At 36.2% G+C, this 11,977-nt stretch overlaps 3 protein-coding genes across 3 annotated transcripts; 2 read left to right on the top strand and 1 right to left on the bottom strand.

Annotated features, from left to right (window-relative positions):
- Nucleotides 1-98: 98 nt before the first annotated feature.
- C9374_011495 (uncharacterized protein) lies at nucleotides 99-1,016 on the top strand (the record flags this gene model as incomplete). The annotated part of the gene is made up of 1 exon (XM_044687156.1): nucleotides 99-1,016. One exon carries the CDS (start codon nucleotides 99-101, stop codon nucleotides 1,014-1,016), a length of 918 nt encoding a protein of 305 aa, XP_044554664.1.
- Nucleotides 1,017-1,271: 255 nt separating this feature from the next.
- C9374_011494 (uncharacterized protein) lies at nucleotides 1,272-9,514 on the bottom strand (the record flags this gene model as incomplete). The annotated part of the gene is made up of 3 exons (XM_044687155.1): nucleotides 1,272-6,703; nucleotides 6,779-7,112; nucleotides 7,199-9,514. 3 exons carry the CDS (start codon nucleotides 9,512-9,514, stop codon nucleotides 1,272-1,274), a joined length of 8,082 nt encoding a protein of 2,693 aa, XP_044554663.1.
- Nucleotides 9,515-9,828: 314 nt separating this feature from the next.
- C9374_011493 (uncharacterized protein) lies at nucleotides 9,829-11,934 on the top strand (the record flags this gene model as incomplete). The annotated part of the gene is made up of 1 exon (XM_044687154.1): nucleotides 9,829-11,934. The coding sequence occupies one exon, from the start codon at nucleotides 9,829-9,831 to the stop codon at nucleotides 11,932-11,934; it is 2,106 nt and encodes a 701-aa protein (XP_044554662.1).
- Nucleotides 11,935-11,977: the final 43 nt, after the last annotated feature.

Genomic DNA, 11,977 nt, shown 5'->3' with positions numbered 1-11,977 from the left:
TGGAGTATGGTGTGATCTCCGAGTAAGTGTTGTTGTTGTTCATTATTTTTAACGCGTGTGACTTTTTAATTTTGTAAAGAAATCTATCGCGAAAAAAAATGGCCACAGTAGAGATTGTGAACGATCCTGAAGATGAAAAACCGTTTGGGAAGAATTCCAAAGGATTTTCTGGAGAATTCACTCAAATTGATTCTCATACGTTTGAAACGATAGAAAATGCAAGACAACAATCTAAAGCCATTCTTGTCGATGATCGGAATGAATATTTTATAAACTTGTCGGATGATAGAATTCAAATTTATGATATGAATCATCATCCTTTCAAAATAATCAAAACATTGAAATATCCACTCAGCCATTGTAATTGTCTTAGGACTGTTGACAGTGCCGTGTTATGCTCAACCGATCACTCTTACTGTCTTGTTTTAATGTATGAAGGTCAATATCGAATGAAATTGATGAAAATGAGCGTCAGTGATGGATCATTGAAATGGGAAACAGTATTGAACAAGCATTCTCATATTTGTAAAAAGTTTCTTACTCCAGTTATGGATAGTCGAGGAATCATTTATGTAGGAGAAACAACAGCATCACAAATTTATGTGATATGTAATGAAACTGGTCAAGTTTTAGAAAAGATGGGAACTGGTTGTAGAAAACCATTTAAAACCTCCGTGAAATGGTTTTCGCAATTATCTTTGGACAGGGATGATCACTTGGTTGTTTTTTGTTATGGAAGGAATGACGTTCCCCTTCTCAAATTTTTCACACGAAATTTACAGTATGTGAAAGCCATCCAATTACAAGTGTATCTGATGGGACCAATCATGCACGAACCAATTTCAAATGGATATCTTTTTTGTGGCCTTGATACGCTGTACTTTGCTTCCAGAGAGTTCAATATTATTTCACAAAAAGCCATGAATGGTTCTCAGTACTATAATCACTTTGCATTTTCGAATGGAGTATTGTTAACATTTGAAACATATAACAACAAGTTGGTCTGTTACAAGTAATGAAGATTTCATGGCCAAGAATGATCATTTGTTCAGCATGTCAAAAGTTCAATTTTCACTCGTGCTGGAATATGAGTATGTTTATGTCGATGGATAACTCTACAATCATCATTGGACAAGAATTCCAACATGAATATTGAAAAGCTGGTGAATCAGAAAACTATCGCGGTAGAGCTGGTTCAGTCCATGTACATCCGCATGTGTCACAAAGATCAACCTTTGAGGAAACAATATCAGCAGGAATCACGAGATGGATCAAAAATAAGGAAACACAGTAATTTGCTTTGTGTCAAACATGACATTCAACAATTCGAACATCAACGATTGTAACCCCATTAAAAAGTTCATCTCTCCATAATTTTCACTTGATAGATATCGATTTAAAATTTCAAGACATCGCTTCTCCTTTGCATCCAAATTCGTTTTTGTTAATTTCTTGTCCAACACATTTTTCAGTTTTTGATATTCTTTGGTTGCTTTCTGATCATCAGGATGGAATTTTGCAGTGTGACGCAATAAAAACACTCCCAAAGCTCTTGCAAATGTTTTGAAATCTTCATGGTACGCTTCCAGAGTATTCTTTTTCGAGAAGAAGGAGACAACTTTTGAAAGAGCACTTTCCGTGCTTCGATCTTCACTAATGGTGAGGAGTAAATTTGTGAATGCAAGAATTCCTTCAAACCCAGCATAAAACTGTTGTGGAGGAGCAATAAAAGCGCTTCTATCAATTAGTGAATCCAAGTAACAAAGTGTGGACAAGACACTCTTACTCTGTGAAAATGCATTAATGTACTGCTGTTGTTGCAATTGAGGATACATCATCATGACGGAAGAAGTATTGTCTCCAACAAGTACCAAATGAGAAGGTCTATTTTCCATCAATAAATTAATGTAGAGTGACCACACAGGAATGAGATAGAGTTCTGATTTCAAATGGGATGCATCACTGTAATTGCCTCCATTGATGACTTGTATGAGATCTATTTGATCCTTACAAAATATATTCGAATTTAAAATATATTCTCCAACCAGTTTTTCGAAATTAATCATCATGGATCCTCTCTCAACCATTAATCGCTTCAAATTGTGAACAAAGAAAGTTAAAGAACAACCCTTTTCAATGCACGCTGATGAAAATTGACGAATGAGAGTTTCATTGGGAGGTAACCACAAGTTTGAAATAAGTTCATTCCATGGAGACATTGGTTTTGTTCCCAAGTAAGCTCTCATGGCAAATTCCATCAACAAGACGCATTTGGAATAATTCTTGACGGACTGGGCTGCAATGAAAAGCGGAAGTGCAACTTGTTGCGGATGTTCAAAGAGCTTGGAAATGAGGAATTGGAAAATGTTGTCAAATTCAGGGTATGGATGATTGCAAAATGTTAACAATTGAAGTAGTTGTTCAATAATGGTATTAAAGTCATTTTGAGAGACAATCTCATTCATGATCCAAACAAATGGTTTTGTAATGTCTCCCAAAAAGTAGGTCTCAATAATAGATGCATTTGATGTGGATTGTTGTGTGCGTGTCGTCAACACATAGCTAATTGTACTAATGACAAAATCAATGTAGTAGAGAATGAGAGGTTTTGTGCTGGCAGCTGTAGTATTTGGATTTTCAATGGATTCCTCATACAATGGATAATGTGAGGAAGATTCGTAGGTGACATGGTCAACAACATGACTGGCATGAGTATTATGTATGATAGAGGCGTCCATATGACCAGAATGATTGCTGATACATGCTTGTTCCAAAAATCTGAATGCAATCTCAAGATGTTTGTTTGACAACTTGTAAGCATACTCCTTAATATCCATAAAATTCTTACTGTATTGTTTCAAGGCCATTTGGAAATGTTCAACATTCATTCTATTCCATTCAATATTCATGGTTAGAGTGGTATCTGCAAGATTGAGAAGCGTATCATCGATTTGTTGTGAAGAAGTCATTTTGAGAAGAGCTGAAGCAAATAAACAAAGCATGTCTGAATAAAATCTACTTGTCAAATCCTTTCCAATGCCACACTTTACAATTCTGTCGACAATGATCATCCATGGTATGGAAGTGATGATTGATTTGATAAACAGTCTGTGTGTTGAAGCGTTGGAGCTGAGAGATCTTTTCACAGGCTCGTCCAATATTTCTCTGAGTTGAGCGATCTGATCAAAATTAATGACACTCCACGTTGACCAATCAATTTGTGTAAGCTCTTGATTATAAATATTGACACAACTTGTTTCCATGTTTGGAAATATAAACTTGGAATACAAATTCCACACATGATTTAAAATGTCCTTGTTGAATTGCAGCACAAATTTGATACATTTCACAAATGATGCAACCACGAATGATGCAGTGGCATGATCCTTGTCCATCCATGGAGAAATGAAATGCCCTGAGCCAAGAGACGAAGTGGATTGTGAAATGGAATTTGTGGGCACTGGGAAAATTAAAGGTTCAAAAACCTTACAAATAATTTCGAATATTTGTTGACTTTCAACCACAAGAGGAGATGCAGAATTGCATGAGCAAATAATACGTTCAATCATGACCACAAGTTCTTTCACATTTGGAGCTGGCACTACAGAATACACAGGGTTACCAACTTTTCTTGATTTCCATAAGTACTCTCGAGTGATATCAATGTGCTCTCTAAGAACATCATCATTGGAGGCCTCAAGGAAAACCATCTGATTGAAGGTGCTAATCATTTCGCTTGGCAAATCAGCAATGAATTGCAGTAATTTTCGAACAGAGTAAATGTAGAACTCAGAAAACTGATGGTTCACACATTTAGGAATGAGATGAAGATAAAAGTTGAAAATCTCCTGCTCACCCGTGCGTGACAATACTCCCTTAGCAGTCATGTCATGCCTATACATGATAAGAGCTTCAATACAATGATCGATCACTGCTTGTCTTGACTCTAAACTACAATCATTCTTTAACCATTCGTCCACATTAAATGTTGAATAAAGTAACATCATGTTACCTGACAACATTTTTCGCTTCTCAATGTAGAGATTTTTCAAATAACTTGACCACAATTCAGGAGAAAGCATTGGATTGAAAAACGAGGAAAGAAGAGCAGTTCGAGCTGGGTCTATCATTATGGTGCTCATAAGAGCCATCATTTCATGGGGTTGGTCTCGAATATACTTTTCAGCATAGCTCTTTAGAATTCTCTCCAAACTATTTTGAAAAGGTGGAAACATGTTGCAAATCGCTTGATAGTAATGCAAAAGATGGTAAAAGATGGAGCTTCCTAATTGTTGGCTTTCAACATTTCTCAGAGTGATGTCTAATCGAAGGAGCAAGTCACACAAATATGGCTCAACGTAATCAGATTCTAAGATTTTGTACAGATGGGCTCTATTGTTTGCAACTCGCTGTGTGATGGCCTTGTTCTCCTCTGATTCATCATAAAAGAATAGAACTTTTCCAGGCCATTTACAAAATATGCCCTTATAACATCTCAATTCCAAAACCTTTTGTTTTCGAACATTGTCATACATTCGAGGAAAGAGTGTTACAAATTCGGTATCAGCATTAATATGAGTTTCCTTATTGGTCGAATATTTGCTTGTATAGTTTCGAATGATACTTGGATCAATATCAGCAATATTCACTACAAAACCTTTCTTCAAATAGTTCACATAGAAGGACTGCAACAATGGAATTAGTTTCATCGTTTCTTTCTCTTTCTTTGTCAGGTATGCGAGGTCCACTTTGCTATTGTTGAAAATCAACGAACGAGTACTCTTCCTCGTGAGTAACTTTTGTGAAGGATTCAAATTTGGATAAATCAGAGAAAGATATTGTGAAACTTGTGATCCCTGGATGATACGAAGTACAGAGCTATCGACACAATCATACCACAGCAAGGAGCAATCTTTCGATACATCTTCATTCATAACGCTCACTAATTTGCTTGGTAGAAAATATGGCTGTATTGTGCTGCCCATTGTATCTGTATTTTGATTCATGATCATGTTAATCAAAGTGTAAAAAGAGTCCTTAGTAGAGTTCATCCAAATCACCATGGCATGATAAAGCTCAATGGAAGTAGCAGCGTTATTGGAAATAGAAGTATTTCTTCCATAAAAGGCTTTGAGGTTCTCTAACTTTTCTATAATTTGTGACATTATCTTTTCCTTGTTCGGAATATCTAAGAACTGATAGCCAAAGAATCTGACCATGTTTGCAGATGTGAGTTGTTTTTCGAAATATAAATAAAAGAAGAGTTGCCAATAGATAGGAAGGCAGGCATGAATTTCTTGCGCGTTCGGCAAGGGCGTGTTAGGATCCACTATGATATCGGATAAACCAATGCAATAGCACAATATTCTATAAATTGAGAACCGTACAGGATCAAATGTTTTGGAGGCAGCTTGAAAATTGCTGGAGAGGGTTAAATTGGCAATTTGCTGTCTTTTGTGAAATTCCTGAGATGCAATTCCCAGTAAATAAAACAATGAAAGATGAGGATATTGTGTTTGTGGTCGTATGTCTTTGGAAAAGAAAGGAGCATGAACAATTGTAGTTGCAGATCCAAAGAGACCAGTGGGGAAGAGTCCAAAATTTTCCATGGCGTCAAGTTGAGACAAGTAACTAGGAAGACCTGTTTGACCAACGAGGTTCAGTTGTAGCACAGTCTTGCAAATGGAATTAAGAATGTACATGCAACAAGTATTGGTAGTCCAGGAGCTCACTTTGATAAATTCATTCACCCAAAAAGCTACAAAACTTTTCAGAGTTGAAAGTTTGTGCGCCTCAAAAAGCTTTTCAATGAAGTTACAAATTCCTGTGGATACAATGCATGTATACTCTCCAATAGCCCTTTCTGAGTTAACCAATCTTCCAAGAAATGATTTGTTCGTATCTAAATTGAGAATATTATCGAGGTGTGGTTGAAATGTGAGATAGTTAGGGGACGAGACATCGGTAGTGGAATTCTTTGCGCTATCACAGAATCTCACGCTCAATTCAAGCATGATTCTGAGAGCTCTTCTGTTTGGTTTGGTGTTGATCATTAATTCGAGCCAACCCTTAGCAATTTCATTAAATCGTTGTACAGAAGTTCCAACATCACTTAGAGACAGTATGGTATATGCGCTGACTCCATCAATATTCTTCTTGGATGACTCGACGCTGTGTAAGAGACCACTTAGAGTTGGATGGTCAGTTGGATGAATGGTCACAAGAGGTGTTTGAATCTCATCATAGAGTTTCACTCGTTGTAAAATAGAGTAGCCCCATTCCTCAAGTTCATTCCAAGGATCTTTTCTAATAAACGAGTATTGTGAGTCCTTTCGATGAAAGGAAACAGCTTTTGCAACGAGAAGCATCAATCTTTGTTGTACCTCTAAAGGTAGAAGTACATTTTTGATATCGTCACTCCAAGGAAGATTTTCAATAATAAATCGAGCCAATTCATGTTCTGTGCTGGTCATTGGTTTGAGAATAAGCTCTTCAATGAGAGACAAATCCTTGTCTTTGGTGATCTTCCAGCTCTTTAATGGCAACTGCTTGAAGATAGTTAGGGAATACCGATCTACAAATTTTAAATATTTTGTGACAAGTGCCAATACAAGAGACACTAATCGTGGATGAGCTTCACAAATAAGAACAATATTCTTTGTAGCATCTCTAAAGTACGTATCTCGTGATGTATCATTAATAACTAGTCATTGCGGCGTAATTTAAACAAATTTCACAATCTTGGTACACAGTTATGATACAACAATGGATAACTTACATCCTATCAGGAATAACTCATGAACAATTATTGAAGCAAGACCAAATGAATGAGAACAACCCAAACGAGACAACACTGGGAACAAGTATCCACATTCTTTCTGTTGGAACATTGTGATAAAGTTGTTTCTCAATGTTTTGTTTTCATTCAACTTGTGCGTCCACAAATCAAGATCGCGCAAAACGTCATACGAAATGTTCATATCTACAGTTTTCTCGTCTCTAAACATGATCCAAAATATGGAACATGCACAGGCTTCAGAAATTATTTCATATGGTAATTCGGAAAGGAAGGACCACAAGTTTGAAGTTGAAGAAAGAAGTCCCTTAAAACACTATACATGAAGTAAAATTCGATCAAGAATCGTAACGTGAATTTAGGGTGTCCATAATATGTTTGTAAAATACACTTGTCACATACCTTCACATAAAAACTGTTAAATAAATACTCAATGTCTTCAGTGCTCACTCCTTCTAATTGACTTATAGAATTAGAAGCCATCTGGACAAGCCGCGCCATGTTTTGTGAGAGCATTCGAGTAAAGGAGGAATGAGAAGGTGACTTGCTAAAATTAATTAAGGCCTGGTATAGAATATAGAGAACAGTATCAATGAAGGAGAATGCTCGCGAGAGGGATGTGAAATAGGAAGATTGTTTTTCCTTGAAAAATTGTTGTGTGCATCCTGATAATATATAATCCATACTTTCAAATAATCGTAGCTGTTGCCACAGGCTTAAATAATCATCCTCAGTAAGAATGAGTTCATTTTCTTTGATATACGTAGGGGTTAGGAAGAGTGAGAAAAAGGCAAGAAATTGATCAACGCTGCTGTCGGAATCAATGATTGGAAATTGGAGCATAAATGCAGCCCAAGAACCCACATGTCTACATTTCACAATCTCAAAAATAATAAATCGATTGTCTTCAATGGTGGCAATTTTGATGAGTTGTGTGACACACCATGAAATCCAATTCCGTATATCGTTCCTAAACGACTTGAGTTCTTTCATCGTCTCGTCGAGTGAGGACTCCAATTCTGTGCATCCTAAAGGCGTCACAATGGATGCCATACCGTGTGTAACCTGCTCAAAAAAGAACAAGATCTGAATGCAGGTTTTCAATCTTTCAGCAACTTCGTTGTCATGTTCTGATCGCGTATTGTGTTGCAATGTCAGCACAATGGGTGTTTGCACATTAAATAAATTAGAGCTGGAAATAAGTTCATCTAAATAATGACTAATTCGAATGTTCGCATACTTGTTCAATAAATTTGCCTCCACAACATTGTCATGGTACAATCTTCGGATTTGTGCAAAATTTTTGTGTAAAGCTTCAATCACATGTTTGTTTGGCGTAGCATTGAGAGCCGTCACAGATCCCACCAATTGATAGCCATCACCACATTGACAGGTTGGTGACTGAAAAGTTTTAGTAGAGAATGTAAATAGAGACTTCTGTAATCCTTTCTGTTCCGATACTAATTGAGCGAGTGAGTCTTTCAGTTTCTTCACCTTGCAAAACGAATTATAATATTCATAACACAAAACATAAAAATCATGATGAAATTCAATTTGTCTTTTTCCCATCCTGTCCAATACCGCCGATTCATTCAATAATAAATTGTTTAAATATCCTAATTCAATTTGTGGCTGTAATAATGGAATTAAATCAACTGAAGTGGCCATAATGGTTGTTGTTGTTGTGGACGCTGATGCTGCCAGAGCTTGTCCTAAATTACTACCGCTGCTGCTAGCATCGCCCCCACTCCGTTTCACTAATTGACTACCAATGGCGTTTCCAAACAAGGAATCGGAATCTACTGCTGAAATTAACAAGGGATACATGGTCATTGCATTGACCTCATGATTCTGATCCTTGATATTATTACTTGAATCCATGACATTTGGAGTGGTCGCTGTCGAATTTGGAGCATTCACAAACGAGCTCACATCCACCTGAATATCACTTCCCATCTCTTTAGCCACTTGATCCAAATCCAAACAGACCGAGTACTTTGGGAGAGATCCAGCAAATCCCTCTCCACTCGGAATCATACTCGGATATAACCGATGTTTACGAATTTCTTCATCGTGCCTCACTCCATTCGAATCGAGAAAGGTCTGGCTCGTATATAAATCTCCTCTCTCGTTGACGTCTATCATCAAGAAGGAATCATCTTCTAGAGAGGGGCTAATAATATTTTGGAGTTGTTGATTGGGTTCTTCCAATAACGAGGGTTTATGCATGGGAATCCAATAAATAGGTTGTTGTTGTTGAAGTGATGATGATGGTTGATTCTTCTTATTGTTGGTAGGTTCATCCGAAGAACCAGAAGTTACTTTTCCGTAAGCTTCCTGTTGTTTCAACGCTTGTTGTTTCAATGTGTTGTTGGTGTTGGACGTTTCATCAAATTGAATTCCTTCTTGGTTTGAACTACTGTTATGGTGGGATGGTAGATCCATTCGGAATGAAACGGAATGATTTAAATTAATATTAGCATTGATGATTTGATTGATCTCTCCATGCTTTGAATTTTCAATGTTATTATTGAAATTGTTAGTATCATCACTGTGATGATGATTCACCAATAATGATGATGTAATTATCCTATTCGAGGATGAATCCAAATTTGGTTCATTGAAATGAATTTCGGAAGAGGTTGTGTGGGAAGATGATGAAAGCTCATCATCCAATAACTCTTCGGATTCAAAATTCTTACGTGTGGCTTGCATCATTTTTCAAAGCCATCACCTGTTGTTGTTTCGCTTGCGTGATGATGAGATTTTTGTTTATGATTATTAATATTTATATTTGTTGAATTGAATTCGAATTAGAAACGTGAAGGAAGATGACGAAGAATGAGACCTCAAACAAGATATTAATTGCAATCAAAAAGATGATGCCCACAATTCTGAAGGTTAACTTTCAATTGGTTCTCTTGGTTCTCATGACTTCAAAGGTTCTCTTTTGAGAATGACATTTTTGACATTTGGCATTCTTCAGCTGTTGCCTTCCAAATTAGAACTGCCTCACGTCGACAATTAAAAAAATGCAACACATCTATTACTACGATCATGGAATGTTTGTTGCTCCGACAAAAAACATGATTACAGTCTACAACAAATTATATTCCGAATATATAGATTTTGATGATTTTAAGAAATTACCATTTGATGTTATTTTATACATTTTAACATTTATTAAATTCCCAGAAATTATTTTCTATTCGAAGAAATTAATTGAAACAGCACATTACAGTGATCTATATGAAAAAATGTTACTCTATGAAGAAACAGCAAGTAGCATGTCTAACTTAAAAGAATTGACAAGTGACACTACCTCACCCTTCACCGTCTTCTCATCCAGCACCAATGCTACCAACCATTCGACCATATCTTCTTCCAATGATACCTCTTCCACTCTCCATCCTGTAAAAAAATCCTCCTCTTCTGCCTCTCTTCACAAACGTTCCATTTCACCTTCTTCTGCCTCTCTCACAAAATCCATTCCATTTTCATTACATAATGTCATGTCAAAATTATTTGGAGTTTTTGAAAAGGAAAGAAATCAGAGATTGTTTCTTTTTGATTTTTATGCTCATTTGAAATTTATTGGATTTGATCAAATGTTGGCTCTATATAATTCGTTTTATAGAGATTATTCGAGTGCGAGTTATAATTCCATATTTTTGAATAATAGCAATACTAATATTAATACGAATACTCATAATAATACGAATACTCAACAAGATTGGAATTCGCCGAGTCATGATCGAACAGGACATGACCATCATTACTCTCAGAACACAACCAATACGAATCGTAGCATTTTCACGACGTCACATGCCAACTCATCCAATCCTATTCATCCATCATCCAATTCACAATTATTGAGCTCAACAAGTTCTTTTCGAGTACAAGAACATTCACAATCTTTCACACATTCTTCATCATCCTTTCAACAACAACAACAACCTTCTTCCTCAATTCTCATGAATGCCATGTTGTCACCTCGCTCTTCTTGTCGAAGATTGAGAATTTCCTATGACGATGATTTTTTAAGCATGCTCACAGCAAGTCCAAATTCATTTGAACATTTACTTGGCAATCATGCGAATCAGACGTCAACACTACTATTGGGAGATTTTACAGAAGAATCAAATGTATGGAATTCCAGACAGCAATCCAATGCTCTTTCATTGCATTCACATTTACCAAAACATTTAAGACATGTTGTGAAAAGTGTGAAAAGAATTAGTAATGAATATCAACAACAACAACAACAACAATCAATGAATATGCTTGGAATGATGAATAATAATGGTAATCAACAACAACAACAACGAAGAAGATCGAAATCTCTTGGTTCTTCACAAATTGCCATTCAAATTCGAAAGAAAATTGAAGAACCTATCAACAACACGAATGAAATATCCATTTTAGAAGACAATGAACAACAAGATGGTTCAGATGTGACCACTCCACAGGACTCGACTCGATCGAAACATCGATTTTCAATTCAATTTTATCAAGTTCGAAATTATTTCTACATTCCATACATACAATCAGTGACTTTTTCAAATTGCTCGAATCAAGCGAATTATTACATTCATTTTGTGGTGTTGCCATTTTTCACATTTAACAATCATTTAAAGTCATTCAAACTGATTGATTGTCAGTTGAGTCAAGAGACCATTCAGGAATTGTATTTTCAATTGAGATCCATGTTTGTGGAAATGCACAAGAATGGAAAATTGACTGCCCCGTATTATTCTTCGTTGCGTGAATTAAGCTTGGCCGATAATGATTTATTTCATTATTGCTCGTGGCATTTTCTTTTTCCGAATTTGAGAACTTTGGATCTTTCTGGAAACAAATCCATGATGGGACCTTCGATGTGTAAATTGCTCACGAAGGACATTGAAAGTTTCAAACATTTGAAAAGATTGAACTTATCGAATGGAGCTTTTGACAGTAACATGATCATTCGCTCAAATTCTTTGAGAGAACTCGACGTTTTTGATATAAGGCAACCCATGAACACCACTCAACTCGAAAATCAAATTGTCAATCATTGCAAAAAGATTAGACTCATCAAGTATTATTCGGCTCAGGAAAAAAAGTTAGTCAAATGGGTTAGGGAGGATGATTATTAATCAACTGCTGAGTTGTCATACCTCAATAATTTAACCATCCAAT

This window comes from Naegleria lovaniensis, assembly GCF_003324165.1.
Source record: "Naegleria lovaniensis strain ATCC 30569 chromosome Unknown tig004, whole genome shotgun sequence".
NCBI classification, from domain to species: domain Eukaryota; phylum Heterolobosea; class Eutetramitea; order Acrasida; family Naegleriidae; genus Naegleria; species Naegleria lovaniensis.
The sequence above is the reverse complement of the archived record's forward strand: the minus strand, read 5'-3'. Positions and strand labels throughout refer to the sequence as shown.